The sequence below is a fragment of the Nilaparvata lugens genome, chromosome 3 (assembly GCF_014356525.2).
Source record: "Nilaparvata lugens isolate BPH chromosome 3, ASM1435652v1, whole genome shotgun sequence".
NCBI classification, from domain to species: Eukaryota; Metazoa; Arthropoda; class Insecta; order Hemiptera; family Delphacidae; genus Nilaparvata; species Nilaparvata lugens.
The window spans coordinates 13,044,265-13,065,301 of record NC_052506.1 but is presented as its reverse complement, the minus strand read 5'-3'; the positions used below and the strand labels follow the sequence as shown (position 1 = coordinate 13,065,301).

At 32.5% G+C, this 21,037-nt stretch overlaps 1 protein-coding gene across 1 annotated transcript in view; it reads right to left on the bottom strand.

Annotated features, from left to right (window-relative positions):
- LOC111064102 (ral guanine nucleotide dissociation stimulator-like 1) overlaps window positions 1-21,037 on the bottom strand; it is a 54,357-nt gene that overhangs the window by 18,242 nt on the left and 15,078 nt on the right. The window contains 4 exon segments of the mRNA XM_039425461.1: window positions 1,972-2,096; window positions 4,765-4,946; window positions 6,893-6,955; window positions 8,686-8,825. Of these exon segments, the coding sequence (XP_039281395.1) occupies window positions 1,972-2,096; window positions 4,765-4,946; window positions 6,893-6,955; window positions 8,686-8,825 (510 nt within the window).

Here is a 21,037-nt window from a genome sequence, read left to right as displayed (position 1 = left end):
ATAAGGGCCAAGCCACATGAAGCGTTTTTTTCAGGTGTTTTTGTACTGGTGGCGAACGAGTCGGCAGGACATAAGCTCACAGTTTGACTTATTATCAGCTGATTGGGTTGGTGTTTGGGAATCAGCTAATAATAAGCCAATCGGAGAATCCTGCTCCTGCCCTGCCGACTCCAACCACTACCTCCGTAAAAAAAGCCATGGTGCATTCTGGTGACGTCAGCACAGGTAGGACTCCTACACCAATAAAAATTTGTTGATTTCAGCTGATCTATATCAGCTAGTGTTTTTATTGGTGTAAGAGCCAGCCCTACCTGTGCTGACGTTACAATCAACCACCTGTCATGAACTATGGCTTTGTTTACGGAGGTAGCGTTCCAACTCGTCCGCCGCCAGTGCAAAAACGCCTGGAAAATCATAATCATCATCCATTATTTTATAATAATTATAATGGAAATAATGATTTTTGAATACAATTTTCAGAGATTTTCTATTCATTAGAACATTTTTATAAGATAGGTATTGAATTTTTCCATATTGAATTTTGAAAGTTGAAAAAAGATTTAAACATATGGAATCATACCTATAGAAATCTGTACCTATCTATTCCTTAATAATAAAATGAACATTACAAATTAAACATATATGCTTAGTTACTGTCTTTTTCTTTAAGGCTACTTTTGAATATAAATAACTAGTAGTTCTGTGAACAGTAGACCTCACGCAGTATTCTCATCCACAAGTACCTGATTGAAACTATAGACCTTATGAAAATACAGCAATAGACTGGCTTCTCCACACATCTGTGTAATCACTTGTCAGCTGATTTATGATGAATAATTCTATAGTCTGATTTTTACTCTACTATTGGCGTATGGAGGAGGCTCCTTTTTCCTTTTATATTATCCTTGAAATGCAAAATTTCCAAAAACGTTGTATATACGTCGATACGCAATTAAAAAAGGAACATACCTGTCAAATTTCATGAAAATCTATTACCGCGTTTCGCCGTAAATGCGCAACATATAAACATTTAAACATTAAGAGAAATGCCAAACCGTCGACTTGAATCTTAGACCTCACTTCGCTCGGTCAACAATATAAATCTGAGTACCCTTTTTACAATAATTAAGGGCCGGTTTCCGAGCTCGGGATTTAGCTAAGTCCTAGACTTTAAACAGCTGGAGTCAGAAAATCGGCTTCCCGAAACGGGGCGTAGTCGCAGTAAATTGTCGCAGCAAAATAATCCTTATTTTCTCATTTCTTTAATTGGAAACGTTTTCCTTGACGAAATGAAACATTCGTAAATAAATTCAAAATAGCTGGAACTTTACACTATTTCTCCTTATTTTATTTTGTGTTCAATCTTCTAGTTTTCTTCGAAATTTAATTTAAACGTTGAATGCGACTAAGCCCCGTTCGGAAAGCCAATTTTCTGACTCCAGCTGGTTAACGTCTAGAGCTTAGCTAAATCCCGAGCTCGGAAACCAGCCCTTAGTCACGACATGTTTTGGTTATCATGTTTCATTTAGCCAAACCATGTCGTGACTAAATAATTTTAAAAACGGTACTCAGATTTATATTTTTATTTATATTTATATGCTTAAGCCGCGTTTAGACCAAAGTAATTACAAAATGTTAATAACTCAATCATATTCATAGATATTCATATTCATTTTCTATTCATATTCTAGATTGAACTGATACAAACTTATACACATGATGAACATGTGTGTTTGTCAACTTCCATTCAATCTGATAGAATCTATAAGGATCAAGTTGTTAACATTTTGTTAATAACTTTGGTGTAAACCCAGCTTTAGGTATTATGGATTATTGAATAATGAAACGTGAGGAGCTGATCGCATGCTCCAGATACAAACTGAGAATGAAACATTTAAAATGGAGTATAATATTTTCAAAAATTATTTCAAGTTGATTTAAGGTAACTGAAAAGTATAAAATCTGAATTACCATGTCCATGCGTGTTAGCTGTTCGGCGAAGTGTCTCTCAGGTACATCAGGAAAATTGTATGGAACATTATGAGAGCCATTTAGTTGATTACAAAGAGCTTCGGCAGGAAACAATGAACAGTTATCTGCAAAATAAATTAAATTATTAGAAATGTTATTTCTTTGTATCCTCGTAGACTAGTATGACTGGCATGCCAACACATCAACATGTAGCCTAAAGGGCAAAAATAAATTATTAATCAGTCTCTTGATACAGAGACATGAAATTGTTTTATACATTTTCATGAAAACAGAAAAAGTCGTAAAAGGATTACTCAGAAAAAACTATGATCAATGTTTGCTAGGATTCAATTGTAAAAATAATATATCGTATCAATTTCCCAATTTGTCTAAAAGCCTCTATATTATGATTTTTCAGTGTTGGATATTCATTGTTTAATAGGATATGAATAAGTTACACTACATTAACTTATTGGAAGTCTGAAAATTATTGACTCTTCTCAAAATAACCTTAGAATAGAATAGAAATAGTCTTTATTCATCAGATGTAAGAAATACATTGGAACAGTGTCAATAGATTAAATATATATATATATATATATATATATAACTAGGCTAGCCTAGTATAGACAAAAACGTTTCGTCAAAAATCAATGTTAAACTCTTGAAACGAATACAACGACAATTTTACCAGATATTCCCTTAGATACTTTGCAAACATTGTTGGATCTTCTAATATTTGGAGACTGCTTGGCAACTTTACAAAACACTTCTTACCTCTGTATATGTTTTTTTTTTCGTAAAAAGATCTAATCTGTGCCTCTCTGTTATATGACCAAGGTTACTTTTACTTGTACTACCATATATGCAGAGACCATATGATAGATGTGCATGTACTACTGAGTGGTATATTGATTTTAATATTTGTATACTACATAAACTGGACATTTGACGCAATGCATATAGACCTGGGGATACTTTTTCACAACATTGGCAACATGATTATCCCACGAAAGGTTGCTATCTATTAACAGACCAAGAAATTTAGTTTGATCTTTACAATCTAAAAGGGTGTTATTCATAGCTACGCTTGGACACAATTCACTCCTGTTCTGCCTTGTTGAAAAGGGGACTACAATAGACTTACTTGAGTTCAGCAAGAGATTTCGGCTATTCAGGTATTCATTAATAGAGGATAGGCCTACAGCAGATGAGAGTTCTACATCCTCAATCGATTTTCCTGGAAATATGATGTTAGCATCATCTGCATAGAGACACACAGAGGCATGTGCTCGAACCACATCAGGCAGACCCTTGATGTAACATAGGAATAGTAAGGGACCCAAAATGGACCCTTGAGGGACACCATACTTTAAACTTCTTAGGTTAGAGCGATAACTGTATTTGTAACTATGATTATTTTTCTCCTCAGTATGCTCTATTTAAACAAATTGCTGTCTGCCAATCAAATAAGATGAGAGCCACTTCCTCTCCTTATCATGTACTCCCAATTTATATTACAAATTTATAAATTATAAATTTATAATTATAAATTTTGTACCTTATTAATACCATTTTAATTAATAAACAACCATCATCATGCCATTTATTTATTGGATACTTGAATTCATAGATTGGATACTTGGATACTTCAGCTCTTTGTATATTCGCTATGAGCAAGGTGTATAAAAAGATCTTTTAAAATACATTTTTATAGATTCTATTATAGGGTATGACTCAAGCAAAAAATGAATATTATGCTATTTTATTCAAATTGGATACGAACTGTGATCATGAAATTCAGGCCGGTCCAGACACTCAAGTTTACCGTCAGTCTTCCACTCAAGCAAAAGACGGATCGTTCGGTTCAAGCAAAAGAAGGATGTGAATTGCGTCCACACGCATCCGTCTTTTGTCGGTCCATTTTCCTATTCTTGTGCTCACAAGCTCACTTATCCCTTATAGTAATAATTATATCGTATTTTTTCGCTGATTCAACTGGATAATGCTATATTTGTCTTCTAATCATGTTATTCTGAGTATTTAACAACATAATGACAGATAATAATATTACTGCTAATCGCTAAATGGCTTTGTTTACATGCCATATCTCGAGACACAGTGATTGTAAATGGATTGAAAATTTGTAGATAGTATTCTTAATATCAACAATATAGTAGCCTACATCTTAATATAATCATGATAGTACATCATAATATCAACACCAAATTCTGAGAATATCATGAGAATCAAGAAAGAAAAAGGGTTAAATGGCGTTATATACAATTGAGAAAAAACTTGCTTATTTTCAAATACTCACGAGACATTTTATTAATTTGAGGGCGCTGAATCCGAATCTGAAATCACAATTTCTCTATTTCCATTTTTACGCGATTTAGGTTTTGATAGATAGGCAAAAGGTGGACGGTCAGCTGCAAAAAGATTCCCGGCCGATACTTTTAAGCTTGACGACCCATCCGTTTTACTGTCCACACGCAATGACTTCCATGTTTCGACTATTGCTCGAGCAAAGACTGATGGTAACTTGAGCATCTGGACCGGTCTTTATATTGATAGTCTGACTTCACTGTATAATCTAATGAAACTAAAACATTCATTTCAACTCAAGTATGGAGGAGTCAATCTTAAACCTTTAAAAGTTCTTTTTTTAGACAGTTTGTTTTTAAGAATTAACAATATTTTTCTGACAAAAAAAGAAACTTTACAATACTGTTTTAAAGAAAAATTGTAACAATTAAAGTGATAAAAAAATTAGTAAATGTGAACACATACCAAACATTTGATCGTCCCGTGTGAAACGATCAAGCTTGTGTTTGACTTTTAGCTGCAGCTCCGATTCTGGAAGATGCGTTTGGGCAAAGTAGAGCAGCTGATACAGAGTGGTATGGAGTGGAGGATCCCTGAAGTCTTCAGGATAGGAATCTAACCATACGTGCAGCGCCAGGACTAGAGTTCTGCAATCATCAGAAAAAATAGAATTATAAATTGTACAGAGTAGCCTGACTGTCAATTCAATTGTGAATGAATAATTAATGAAATTAGTGAATAATTAAAAATGAGAGGAGACTTCAACTTTCAGAGTTATCGTGAAGGTGACTCTATAGTGAGGTCCACGTTATAATGGCAGTGGAGGAAGATAGGAGATCAACGTTGCCGATCCTCAGTCTTGTTAATGCCTACTATAGACGGTAGCTGATACAGCTTTATTGATGTAATATTAACTGTTCATTAACGTTTAAAATAATCAATTATATTTTATTAAGGAAGAAATTATATATTTTAAATAATTTCATAATGAATTAAGATGAAGTATTTTGTTAATTAATTATTAATTCTACATTGTTAAAAGAATATCTGGCAACAGAGCAAAGCGAGAAAGAGATAGCGCTATCCGCTTTGTTGAATGATAGACGAGGATAGCAATACCATTGCTAAACAAACACTGCCATTATAACGTGGACTTTACTATAGAATTGATATTCTGAAAAATCAAGTATGTCATTTCCCATTTGATGCATAATGTTAAAGAAATAGGTTGTAATAGTACTGATTAGAGAAATAAGTGAGATCATAATCTAATAAAATACAATATCTTATCAAACATAAACAATATCTTGAAGAATATATTCTCAAAATTTCATGAATCTATATATTTGCTACCAATTGTGAAATGGCTTATTCAACCACATTCAACTTTGGGCACTCATATCTCATAAAGTAATAATGAAGACATTATTATCCAGAGAAATTAATTACATTTTGATAGTATTCGAATAGAAAATCTTTGAAAAATGTCACAAGTAGAATGTTTTCAAGAGCACAACCTCAAGTCGAGAATTCAAGAGAACTACCTACTCTTGTCATACCATTTTAATTATTCCATTAATATTGAGTATTATTATTAACCATCCGCTGTTGACGTGGAACCAGTATTACTTGTACACGAAAAATAATTTAAAATGTAATTCCTCTGAACCAGAACATTAAAATTGTGGAATAATTGTTTGTTTCCTCGAAACGTGAATGACTTGATGCGATAATGAACTTGCTTTTTTATATTTTCCTCAACACTACAATGAATAAAAAAAAACTAATTTCCTCTACGAGGGGCAATATGATAGATTATTTCAAACTAGCAGGCTGAGAAGTGATGATAAATGCCCACAATAATATTTCAATACTGTGAGCCTTGTCATGTGATGAATAGATAGATGACACTCAGAAACAAATTTGGTCTTGTGATATCCCATTTGAAAGTGTAAGCTGGAAAATTATTTAACTAGTAATATCAAATCAAGACAAATTTATTTTGTCAATCAAAACAATTACAATTTGAAAGAAAATAATATATACATAAATCACAAAAAATATAATTAGAAAACTCCTTAATAAACAAATAATGAAATAGAATTAATCATATAACATAGAATTAATCATATAACATGAGCTTAGTTTATCAATAATGTATAAATAGGAAAAATATATAAATGTATACAATAATACTTATACTTTAAAAAATGATTTGACAAATTTTACTAATTGCAAAAAAATTATAAAATTTTCGTTCGCGCGCAGGAGTTAAGATGAGTCTTTATGCAGTCTAATATTTATCAAGATAGTCAGAGCTCACATCATTTTTACAATTGAAAAACCTTATTTTGAGGTTATATCATGGAAATTTTGAGACTGAAATTTGATTGTGAAAATATTACAAAATAATAAAGTTGTGACTTTTTTTAGTTAAATACTTTAAATATATACTTATAATACTTTTAATTATAAATAATTTTTTTTTAGTATTTTGCTAGATGATTGGTCATATTTGATGCGGATGAACTCCAACATTCAAGCATCATTTATCAGAATATGTTATTAACCAGAAAAATGCACATTTACTCACTTTCTGTGTTGTTCAGTTACTGATTCAGGGAGGTCTAATTCATTGTTGGCCAGTTGTTCATACCTGCAAAAGTATATACAAAATAGAATAGACACAATACAACGGAAATGATATGAAGCACGGTAATAATTGACTATTAATGATTGACGTCAAATATAATTAGATGTTATATTATATGAAAAATAGAAAAATCTCGCAAAATTCCTTGCAGAAGTTTGAAAAAATTATCGAAATTCAGTGTTCAGTAGCTTTTTTTGATGAACTAAAGGAAACAAATCATTTGGCATTATTCGACTCTTCATTTAAGCCTTGCGTACACCGAGTAAGGGCACAGAATATACAGAATGGAAACTTGTAATCAATCGCCTATCTAACCAATGCTTTGTACATGACGCCAATACTAAACACGTCACGTGACCTTGGGAAGTTCCAATCCTGGTCTTCTGATTGGCTCGTAGGAGTGAACGAGATCAATTGATCCGGATCATTAAAGTGATCCGAACCTACCATCAATACTTATTACAATGTTTATAAAAATTAGCGTTTTTTTGCGCTTTCTCAGCTTTATCGAGAACAAATGAACAGAAAATGTTCAAATTTACTACAGAAGCTCAGCTGGGGTGTAATAATGTTGTGTTAGAAGGAATTTGGAATAACGCCAAAGATACGGCCAAAATCTGCGTTTTCCAGCGTTTTTTTTTGCGCTTTCTCAGCTTTATCAAGAACAAATGAACAGAAATTGTTCAAATTTACTACAGAAGTTAAGCTAGGGTGTAATAATGTTGTGTTAGAAGGAATTTGAAACAACGCCAAAGATACGCCCAAAATCTGCGTTTTCCAGCGTTTTTTTACGCTTTCTCAGCTTTATCGAGAACAAATGAATTAACGAATAAATTAAAGTGGTATTTATTTATTTATTAGGTTAGCACAAACAATAGGTTTTGACAATATCAACGTCTTATTCTTTCAATTATGGAGAGATACCACAACATCTCATACCATACAATCAAATTATCAATCGAATAATCGATAAGGAATTCATTTTCGTCATATTGTGACAAATATTCGACAGAAAATAACATAGGTTATTAACACTTTTCAATTTCTCACCCTGAAGATGACACCATTGGTGTAGAAACATGTTTGTGATTTTTTAAAATAAATAAGTAATATTTTGACAACCCAGAGTTTTAATTATGGATAGGTATCACAATATCTCACCATCAACAGTATCTGAAGTAACATAGGTTTTTGCAACCAGAAATCCTAAATTTTGTATTTAGAAAACCTTCTTATAGCCTGTGCAAAACTTAGTTAGCAGTATTAGTCTTATGGAGTACAGCGTTGTCAGATTTCACAGAATCCAAAGAGCCTGTGCGATGATTGTGGGATAGGAAGAGCGAATGCGTTTTTGATAGAATCAGGATAACAACGGCAACCATGTGCACCTATTATTCCATTGAAATAAAATTGGTCATGAAGCTCCGTGCTGCAAACAAGGACTGCAATGACTATAGTAAGATATTACATGACAAGTTTTTCTGAAGCACAAAAACACTACAGACCCCATTCGCAATAAGCTCAAAACTGTGTCTCTTCATGAGATCTGCTTCACCTTCGCATTCAGGTTAAATATAAATACAATTAACAATATAGACTTCCAATGTTAGTTTCTTACTTGTAATAAAATAAGAGTTTATAAAATCTGAATTGTTGAATATTTATGGACACATTGATATGCACAAGAAATTGATTCAACAATTAATCATGATGAATCAAATTGAATAAGTTACAAATGTAAACGTGTGATGGCTGGGTTAATACTCACAGATGAAATACTTTTTGTAGGGCGGTGATAGCGAACTTTCTTCAGATAGACAGTGAATACTGCTCCATCAGTGCGCTCTTCCCCCCAGAGTCTCCAAGTCGGTTGCTGAAACAAAAAATAACAAATTTAAATTAAAACCAATATTTCAAAACAGAGAAAATAAAACATTGATGTAACATGCATTAAGAAAGTTTTTTCCAAAGTTTATATGAATTTTATTGTGAGATTAGTGAAAAATCGATATGAGAAGAATCTTCTCATTAATTTGTGATTGTACCGTGCTTCCAAGATAACAACAGGGGAAAACTGCAACAAAACTTTGGAGATCTTCTTGATTTTGGATAAATTTCAAGGAGAACCACTAGGTGGCTACGAAAACCGAATAAACAGACCTAAAACGCTGCATATAAATACGGAATTTTATTGTATGCATATCTTACAAGCTCAGCCTTCATTACATTTAATATTGAATATTATTAATGGAAAACGTTCCAATTATATCAATGATGAAGCTTATCTTGTAAAACTACATTATTGGCGTAATTCCTGAATATAATTATGAAATATTTTTCAGTATCAAAGCCTCAAAGTGCAATTTAGAGCACAATAGCAATGCCTGGAACAATAAGTTACATTTTGAATTATTCCAGATTGAAAGGATTGTAAAACTAGCTTTGCTTATATTATTTAACCAGAAGTTAGTGTGAGAAATAACACACAGAAAGACAAAAGCAGGTCGCGCTATGAGAAACTCTGCTCTCGCTCTTTCAGAATACAATGCTGAGAACTACATGATAATTAATACTCGCTTGTTAATAAAAGAACTGAAAGAATCGCACACTCAAAGGAATACTGTCGGTTCTAATATTCATCCACAGACCACAATCCAACAAAGGAGTCAGCGTGTATGTACGCGTACATACAAAAGGGTTTACAGTTTCATTTCAGAAATGACTTGACAGTGAAATGCCAGTCCAGGTTTCATAACTACAATGATTGGTTGTTATTTATTGAAGTTTTTCCAGTTTGACAACTTGAGAGACTGGACTCCCAAAAGCAGAACATCCACTATCCGATTTCTTATCCAACTCGAGGTCCCATATTCAATTTTGAATTCGAAGTCTGACTATGAATGGGGTTGTTGTTGTTTGGTAGGATGTTGCCGGACGAGTCCCATTCACTATCCGATTTCTTATTAAACTCGAGGCCCCATATTCAATTTTGGATTCGAAGTCGGACTGTGAATAGGGTTGTTGATTAGTCGAATGTTGCCGGGCGAGTCGGGTAAACTGAAGACCTGACTCGTCCAACTTCCCAATGTCAGCCGCCTAGTCAGAGTCGAGTTGGAAACGTGAGAGGGAATGTTTGACTCGTGGACAATCAATGGGACCATGAATGGTGAAAAAGGTACGACTCTTGGTCTCCATACCGGTTCAAAATAATTGAATAAGAGATCGTATAGTGAATGAATGGCCTGCTTAAAACAAACCTGGATTGAATTCTCAAAAATGAATTGAACAAAAAATGAACAACACAAATTGAAATTGGCAACCACTTTTGTAAAATTGACAAAATGACAATTTCAATTTGTGTTTTTCATTATGGGAAAGTACCACATCACACTCAACACAACTGTAATGAATACCAAAACTTATAATATAACTTATATCAAATAATTATTGACCCAGCGAAGTGAGGTCTAAGATTCAAGTCGACGGTTTGGCATTTCTCTTAATGTTTAAATGTTTATATGTTGCGCATTTACGGCGAAACGCGGTAATAGATTTTCATGAAATTTGACAGGTATGTTCCTTTTTTAATTGCGCGTCGACGTATATACAAGGTTTTTGGAAATTTTGCATTTCAAGGATAATATAAAACGAAAAAGGAGCCTCCTTCATACGCCAATATTGGAGTAAAAATCAGACTATAGAATTATTCATCATAAATCTGAGCTGACAAGTGATTACACAGATGTGTGGAGAAGCCAGCCTATTGCTGTATTTCCATAAGGTCTATAGTTTCAATCAGGTACTTGTGGATGAGAATACTGCGTGAGGTCTACTGTTCACAGAACTACTGGTTATTATCAAACGAAAATCTTAATTAAATGCTGTAAATCACCCCGAAGACTTCAGCTACTGCGAATATTGACAACAGGGTTAACAGCTAGATGGAAATCCGATGATTTGGGGCATTTAATTAGGATTTTCGTTTAATAATAATTATTCATTAATTAGCATTTCAACAAATGCAATTTTTAATTTATATCTATCCGTTATATCAGATAGATAATTCTCAAATATTAAAAACACTTCACTTGAATGGGCTACTTTTGAACAAATAAATAAAAACAATATAAGAGCCTTGTAGTACCCTTTATTATTAAAAACTAAAATGATCTAAGTTAGGGTCGAAACTAATCGTTGTTGAAATATTTCAAAGTTTTTAATAATAAAGGGTACTACAAGGTTCTTATATTGTTTTAATTAATTTCTCAAATATTATTTCATTTCGGAAAAAAATATGTACGAGATTGACGAACAACCGAGTAGCAAAAATAACCACAGGCTTCCAATTATTGACTTTCTGCTAGAAATAAATATGATCACAGGCCCACACAGTCAGAGGTCAGCCCTTTGCTGTCAACTGTCACCGCTGAACAACCCTTTCACCCTCCACATTCAGAGGTCTCAATTTCCGAAACATGTCTGTTGCATTTTGTGCTCTTACACGTGCACACAACACAACGTCGGCCCACTTATCAAAATAGCAAAATCAATAATTCCGCTCTTCTGTTCATCATTTGTGGGGCGAATCCAACAAAGACTAAGCTCGGCCTTCCACTCAGATCCACTCCCATCTGTCAGTATTGAACGAGTGGGAAGCATTGATATTATTCATAAGGAATACTGCCAGTTTGAAATGATCTTCACCATAGTAAACGTAATCCGGCCCACTTTGTCGTCATTCATTCATTCATCCGTCATTCATTATCGTCAGAGATGCAGGTCTTGCATGTGATGTAACACTCGACTATCACGAATTCATTTGTTAAAAAGTGAACACCACTAATTAATTGTCTCCAGTCGATATGGCGTGACGAGTCAAGCCGGTTGCACGAGAGTGGGTGTTGCGAAATTCCGCTGTAGGATTAGTCACTTTGGATGAATAAAGACCAACACAAAGCTCTGTCTAACCAAAAAATGATAAATTTTTCAATTAATCCAGAATCTTTTCAAACTCATAGGTTGCACAAAAGCCTGTTAAATTTAAATCATGATTGAATGCCAGGAGAAACAATCAGAAAAGGTTCCTGTTGAATTTAAATCATTAGGGCTGTGCAAAGGCTAAAAATTAAGTTTTACTCGTGATATTTTTCAAAGATTTTTGATTTGTATATCATCCAACTATCAAAAAAATGGAAACGTTTTCTCGGGAAAACATTTTTTTTTCTGATCATTACTTTTTGAGATATGAGCGCCTAAAGTTTAAATTTTTGGGACACATTTCAAATTCGGTAAGAGATAAATCCATGAGTTCTAGAGGATAGATTCTTCATGGTATTGTTGATCTAGTAAAACCAAAATTTTCTGAAAATATCAATTTTTAAGATAGTAATTCAATTTACTAAAAATAACTTTTAGTTGAGTTATTTTTGGTAAATTGAATAACTTTTCCAAAAATTGATATTTTCAGAAAATTTTGGTTTTACTAGATCAACAATACCATGAAGAATCCATCCTCTAAATCTCATGGAATTATATCGAACCGAATTTGAAATGTTCTGTTCCAAAAATTCAAACTTCAGTAGCTCATATCTCAAAAAGTAATGATCGGATATAAATGTTTTCCTGAGAAAACTTTTCCATTTTGATAGCTTGATGATATACAAATCGATAAACTTTGAAAAATATCACGAGTAGAAAGTTTATTTTTAGCCTTTGCACAGCCTTAAATGCCAGGAGAACCAATCAAGGCAATCTAAAGGCTTTTTTGAGAAGGATTCTCTGATTAGTTTTCCTAGCATGTTAATACCGTTAAATTAAATAGGATTTTGTGCAAACGAGCCCTGGACTTTACCTGCAATTAATTGACTCATTTCTCATAAGCATCATACTCGTTACCGATGCTCAAGACTGGATCTCATTCAGCCATCCCTCTCAGAAATACAAAAGTACAATATTATTATTGATGAAAGCCAAGAAAGGAGATGTCGATTAGATCAAATTTAGTATAAAAGAGCCTGGTCTATTACTATACTCCAGCACTTAGTTCATAAATAGGTCATAAAACCTGATGGAATTGCCTAGTACTAGGATAAACCATGGAGTAACGAAAACTACACTTTAACTATAAAAGACAGATTATTTCTGTCATCTCTAGATAAACATAACCTCCCACAAAATACAAAGCTTTGCTGTACCAGTACGTAGCTTGTTCAGTAATATTTTTTCAAATTGGTGAGGCTTATCCAGTGAGTATAGAATATTATATTCTATACTCACTGGGCTTATCCATCTTGATGTTTCCAAACAGAGAAACCCATCCATTCATATAATAAGTATACTTGAAGGAGCTATTCAAATTCTAAACAAGTGCTTTGTGTGTCAATAGGGTCACTTTGTTGAAGCCTTATAGCACAAGACAGATTGTCCAATATACTTCTTCTATTGTCTTTTTTGGAGATTATTATTGTTCAAGTGGCAAGAAACTTGAATCACGATACTGTTTTCATGTGAGCCACTCCGAAGGTACCATGAAAAGACGTGTCATAAGGGAAGTTCAGATCACTTTACTGATTCGGGTCAATCGGTCTCGTTCATTGCCGCGACCCATTCAATTGACTGTCAGCTTTCCTATAAATAAGCAAAAAGTTTCACTCCAGTTGATGGGTAAAAACAAAAAAACATTAAGGTTTACCCCAGTTGATGAACGGGTCTTTTGAATAATTGTGATCCGGATCATTCGTTTACCTTACTGACCTTACCTTACCTTACCTCCGTGCAATTTGAACGGGTCAAGACCGAACGACACATCTCTGTCATACAGACCTACTGCGGGAGCATTCCTTTCTTGATGTAGTTTCATAGGAACAAGTAAAGTAAAGAAGTGCAGAGCAAAAGCGAAAAAGTAACATACACTAATAGTTCTGTGAACAGTAAACCTCGCGCTCAGTGAGTTACATTGACCTGTTGCTATGTTTTCTCAAAAATTAATAAATAATTTATCAATTAAATTGTCTAGAAAAAAATCCTAAATAAACATAGAGCTTTCTGTCCTATATCGTACCATGACGTGTCGTCCCGGAATGTGAGTGTGAGAGCTGTTATCAGGTCTGGCTGCAACTGTCTACAACGTTGATGGAAAAATACAATTTTCAAGATGTTCGATGTTTTTGAACGGGTAGTATTATTGTCAACTGTCTACTAACGTTAATGGAAAGATACTTGTTCAAGATGTTCGATGTTTTTGACGGGTAGTATTATAGTCCACTAGACAGCTGATTTATGATGAATAATTCTATAGTCTGATTTTTACGGTAATATTGGCGTATGAAGGAGGCTCCTTTTTCCTTTTATATTATCCTTGAAATGCAAAATTTCCAGAAATCTTCTACAAACGTCGACGCGCAATTTAAAAAGGAACATACCTGTCAAATTTCATGAAAATCTATTACCGCGTTTCGCCGTAAATGCGCAACATAAAAACATATAAACATTTAAACATGAGAAATGCCAAACCGTCGACTTGAATCTTAGACCTCACTTCGCTCGGTCAATTACACAAATCCAAAGACGTATATTCTTTCAATTATGATAATAATTTAGAATAAAATCATCATAGTAATATAAATCTGATGATTTATTTTGATGAATATTTGAGAGATGAACCAATGAGCATTAAGAAAACCTAAGTTTATTAAATTCAAGAGCAAGCAATTTCCGTTTCTCTACCAATTCTTGAAATGCTAATTCTCGTTTACTTGAGATTTGTAATCGCACTTTCAAGAGTTTGGGAGGAGTTCATGCATTCAATAGCTATTTATTTGTAAAGGAATAGTCATGAGTGATGGAAATCGGCAGGCATAGAGCACTCACCATTGTATCATTGTCTAAGTGAAGACAAGAAATATCTTCAGAGAACAATGCTTCCATTTCCAAACCTGAATAACGCCCATATTTTTTCTGTTTACATTGAACAATTTCAATGCCAGAGCATAAAGATGTACAGGTGTGCTAACCTTGCCCAAAACTCAAGGACATTCAAGTGTCTGCTATCAGCATGAACTGTACAAAAAATCATTTTTAGAGGTGAATGAGATTGATTCAGCAAAATGGATCAACTGACCGAGATTAAATAAAGAACCATGTCCACAAATAAATTATCAAGAGTTTATACCTATAGAGGTGAGTTAGTAGTTATCTATTATTATAAGTGGCTTTAATCCTCGTTATAATGACAGTGGAAGTCATTATATGTATATATATATAATAATTATTATACATAAGAATAAGTTCTAAATAGTGTGTTTGTCTTTTCGGTCTCAAAATTTTATAGTTTTTTCAAAGTTTGGAATTTTTTAATTAATTTTGATTGATTTAATTCAATTTAATTTATTTTTTTAATTAAAGAAAAATTTTTGTGTGTTCTGAATTTTAAATTGAGTGTGTAATTTATTGAAGAATGAATGTTAAGTGACACATAACCAAGCTACATTTTTGGACTGTTGTAAAAATTAGAATTGGAACCGTTTTGGGCATAAGCCTGTGGTACTTTTCTGTAAGTTGTGTAATTCTCAATGATTCAATGAATAAATGAAATAAATAAAAAGTGGAGAAAGATAGGAGAACAAAGTTGCCGATCATTTGTCTTGTCAATGTCTTCTATGGAGGGTAACTGATACTGGTTTATTGATGTAATATTAAATGTCCATTCTTGTTTAAAATGATAAATTATATTTTATCAAGCAAGAAATTATAATTTTTAATGATTTCATAATGAATTTTCATAATTAAGATTATAGATTTGGTTAGTTAATTATATTTCCTCATTGTTAAAACGCGATCTGCCAACAAAGCAAAGCGAGAAAGAGATAGCGCTATCCGCTTTGTTGAATGATAGATAAGGATAGCAATACCATTGCTAATCAAACACTGCCATTATAATGTGAACTTCACTATAGTACCTAGTCTAATTTAATCTTTATAGTGGATAAGGTTAATCCACATTTTGCAAGCTTTACAATCATAGTAGTTTTTATGAATGGAAGCACCATCAAAATCAGCCGCCTGTTGCTTGCAGTCTCACTTTCATTATTTGGAAGTTGAAAGTCCCGAAAGTTCTGACTTTTGTCATTAACCAGGTTAATAGGCTGAGTGCTGGTTGTCAATAGAGCGGCACCAAGGGAAAGGCTAGTGACCTTTAACAAGTTAATTTTTTAATGGACTTCAATAATTAAAACACTTAAAACTCTCCCGTCTATACTGTCACCAGACCCTTCCGACATATTGCCCAATAATGAGTCGAAGTTGAGGCATAGTGTTCACTCTAAGTTGAATTATTAGTCAAGAGTAACATACCCGCATGCAGCCCTCATAGACTCAAAGGTTCAAAAGCTGTATCATTAGACTCAAGCTACATCAGAAAGTATATTACAGTACTTATTACATGATAAGTGCTATATAATTAGTATACTACAATGTTAATTCATAATTCGAAATTGATAAACTTTATTCATAACTGAGTATTTTACTATAAACTACCGAAATGAGGAATTAATTCTGTTGAAACATAATATAATTGACCGAACGAAGTGAGGTCTAAGATTCAAGTCGACGGTTTGGCATTTCTCCTTATGTTTTAATGTTTATATAATTATTTATATGTTGCGCATTTACGGCGAAACGCGGTAATAGAATTTCATGAAATTTGACAGGTATGTTCCTTTTTTAATTGCGCGTCGACGTATATATAAGGTTTTTGGAAATTTTGCATTTCAAGGATAATATAAAAGGAAAAAGGAGCCTCCTTCATACGCCAATATTAGAGTAAAAATCAGACTATAGAATATTATTCATCATAAATCAGCTGACAAGTGATTACACAGATGTGTGGAGAAGCCAGTCTATTACTGTATTTGTATAATAAAGTCTATAGTTTCAATCAAAGACATTAAAGAGGTATGCATCTTTATGCTGGGTTTACACCAAAGTTATTAACAAAATGGTTTTAACTTAATCCTTATAGATTCTATTAGATTGAACGGAAGTTGACGAACGCATATGTTCATCATGTGTATAAGTTATGTTCAATCTAATATATAATCTAAAAGGATTGAGTTATTAACATTTTTTTAATAAATTTGGTCTAATCGCAGCTTTAAGGTCTTTGGTTTCAATATTTTGTTTTGCAGTCATGGTATTATTATGCGTGCCCATCAGTATCAATATTCTCACATTCGAAAAAACTAATTTAATAGGTGAATAAAAATAAACAAATGAACTAAATAATGCTGGAGAAATTATTATATTTTTGATTCTGAAAAATTAACTTTCATCAGATAGAAAGATCATCACGGAACTGGATGAATTATAATAATTATCATATGGAATACAAATTCAAACGTGAACTGAGTTTGTTAACATTTAAAACAGTTGACATCTGGTACTTGTAGATAAGAATACTGCGTGAGGTCTACTGTTCACAGAACTACTAGTAAATTGAGTTGAATAAACTTCAAGACTGAACAGTAATCAAATACGGAATATATATTCCCCATCAAAAGGGAATATGAAGTATAATATAACTTCTGCAAATCATAGGTCACCCACCTTAAAATTTTGGGACGATAAAAAAGCATGTAGTTCCCAAAAAGTAATTCGTTTATGTCAAGATGATCTGACAAAAAAGTGAATGGAGAGTTTGAGAGAAACAGGGTAGATTAGTCAATAATAACTGAATCATTACAAAATGAAATGCACTTGAACGAAGATATTTTTTTAAACATTGATAAATAGCATATTAAGATCACTTCACTAGTAAGGGCTTTTTTAAAAATTCTTAAAAACTTGAAAATGGCCGAAACTAGTTTGAAATGTTTTAAATAAAAGGGTCCTTCATGGTTTTATATTGTTTTCAGCATTACAAGAATATGATAACGATATAGCAACAAATTGGCGAATAACACTTTGAGTATTGATAACAGCATGCTTCTCAAGCGACTCTTCTATGGATTAGCTTTATATCCTCTACTGAAACGGAAGTAGGCTATACAAAAATATGTAAAAAAGTGGAAAGCTCAAAGCCGAATAGGAAGGAAGTGAGATAATTTGTAAGGTAGAGCAAAAATAGATAAGTACCGTATAAATATAGTGCCAGTAACAAATAACATCAATAATACTGTATTTCATTATTCAAAGTGGATTTAAACTCAAATATCATTAATGGAAACTAGATTCAACGTCTACTTCAAGTAGATAAAAACTGTTTATTTATGTCTGATAAGAATACTTTCTTATAGGAACTGTAGTATTTTCTCTATTATTCTGCTAACAACTACGGAAGTGGTTGACCTAGTATAACACTTGCGACTCTTCAATGAGAGTCAACAAGAAAAATAGAAATAAGGTGTGTAGAAGACAGAGAAACAAGAAAGAAAGAAAGAAAGAAAGAAAGAAAGAATCATCTTATTGTAAGTCAATATTATGTTAACATGTACTGCTAAATTAGTGCTGTCTCCGATTCTATTGCAACAAGTATTGGAACTCGTACTAACATGAAACTATGTCAAACTTAAGTGAGAGATAATAATTATGTACTCTACTCTCCACTTCAATACAAGATAATATATTCTTCAATTTCAACAAGTTAAGAAAGAAGTGTCTATAATGAGAGTGGGAATAATCTGTGGAAACAAGAAATGGTACAGAACATTTTAGAACAGTTGAGTAGGAACAGGGAAGACCATTCAACAAAATAATGACAACTGAAAAGTACCTAATTAATACTAGTAGGTAACCAAAACTTGACGTACTGAAATCTTGAAAAATTGAAAATAGGACTATAACCATCCTCGGTAAATTAAGAATCTATAATTTACTATTGAATCATGGATGTTCTTGATGAGAAAATAAATTGATAAAGCTATCATACTTTCAAATAATTAAGACTGAATCCAGAATATTATTCCGTGAATTGTGAATCATGAATATTCTCTAGGAACATTAGATGGCTTTTGAATATCACATGTATATTACAACAAACCCGTAGTTCAAGAATCAGTTCAGTAGTTAAGACATGATGATGCGTCATTCGTGCATTTCCTATCCCGTAAGTGTGTATAAGCTAATTCTTTTCTTTATAGATTAATATGGTAGTGTACTATTCAAGACTAATTCGAGTTATATGCAATGAAATCAATATTATCAACATTTTAATGAGGTCGTAACCCAATCAGTTTAATTCATTCGTTAGAGACCACTTCTACATTAGACCTTTACCAATGATAATTAAACTTAAAAAAAATCCAATCATTTATACAAAATGCCAATTTTCATACCGACAAAAATGATCACTGATTGCAGATTGATTTCATCAGATTTTTCTAAATATTGTGGAATACATCTTTTAGCGAAGAATTTTGAGCTTTCCTTGGAGTTATAATATTAAAAGGGATAGGCAAGTAGAGGGAATAGGAAGTTACAGACATAGAAAAAATATATGGAGCATTGAAAATAGGCCTAATATGTTTGTTTTCAAATTAATATCAAGCTTACGACTTTGAGCTTGAGCTATTAACTATAACTTGAAAGACGATGCGAGAATCACAGATGAATCAAGGCTCATTATATATGTAAGAATCTATAAAGAACTGGTGTGAAATGTAGTGAACAGTTTCAAAAATAAAATTTTATTTATAGAATAAATTCTATTGAAACCAGTTTGTGTTGGAAGAGAATAAATAAAATAGGAAATAAACTACCGATTCAGACAGGTTATTAGTTTTCGAGATGAAATTTTCCTTATAGACTCAAGAGAATAATTTATTATAAAGGTGGGGAAAATTGAAGTAAAATCCACCTTTTCCTTCATTCAGAATTATGAATGAACAGGATTTTTGCGAATTTCAGATAACTTTATCTGAAAGGAGATGAAAATAGCAAAAATATCAAAATTAATGTATTTTCCTGAACGACACGTGGGAGAATAGTCTATCAATTGAATAATTGAAATTAATTCCTATTTCCAGGAAGTTCAAATGTCGTAGAACAGGTTCAAGATACTGGGGAACGAAAAATGAAGTTAACTAGCAAACTGTACTTTTGAGAACTTAATATATACTCAAAACACTTATAATGATAAAACCATTTATATTATAACGATCGTGAACATCAGCCGTAATTATGTTACCTCATTTCATTTATTCATAGACAATAGATACAATGCTGGTAAAAACAACAAGCATTTAACCCAAAACTGCTTTAAACCTTAATTTGGAATACACAGTCTAGAGGTTATGTAAATGATAACTTGATTCACACACTATTTTGAGTCCAAAAAATGTATGTACTACAATAATTTTGAATTTATCAGATTAATTAATTTCAAAATACAAATTCAAACAAAAATCTTCCTTAACAATCACAAAAAATATTTAGAATTTCACTTAAATCCACAAATTATACTCATGTTAAAATTCTAGACGTCAAAACATCAGTTATGCCTGAACTGAACAATATTATTAATTGGATCTTTGAATATTTAATATTCTATACTAATCTATCAATCTATCTAATCTATCAATTTCAGATAACTTTATCTGAAAGGAGATGAAAATAGCAAAAATATCAAAATTAATGTATTTTCCTGAACGGGAATAGGTACTAAAAACGTGAATTGAAATTACTATTTTTGTTAATCATCCATAGAAGAGGAGGTTATCATTAACAAAAATAAACGGTATATAACTAAATAGTATTTCAAGTTAGATTTATTTGAGTTGTTACAGTGCTATCCAATATTAGGATCAGTTTGAGTGAGGGGGAAATATGCAAAGAGATTCCGCAGTCAGACTATTTTACAGCTTTAGGGGTTGGTTGAGTGGATTTTCTTCTGACTCACAACTCTCAGTAAAGAAACTTTTCCATGACTCACTCAACTCTGAAATAAATGTATTTCTCACATGCAAAGTTTCATCTCTTGCTTCAAGTTCTAAAAACAACTGCCGTCTGAGCTCTGAGCTCTAACAAAAAATTGAGTTATCAAAAAACCAAGCTGAAGCAATAATGTTTTCCATGATAAGCGAAATGAGCTAT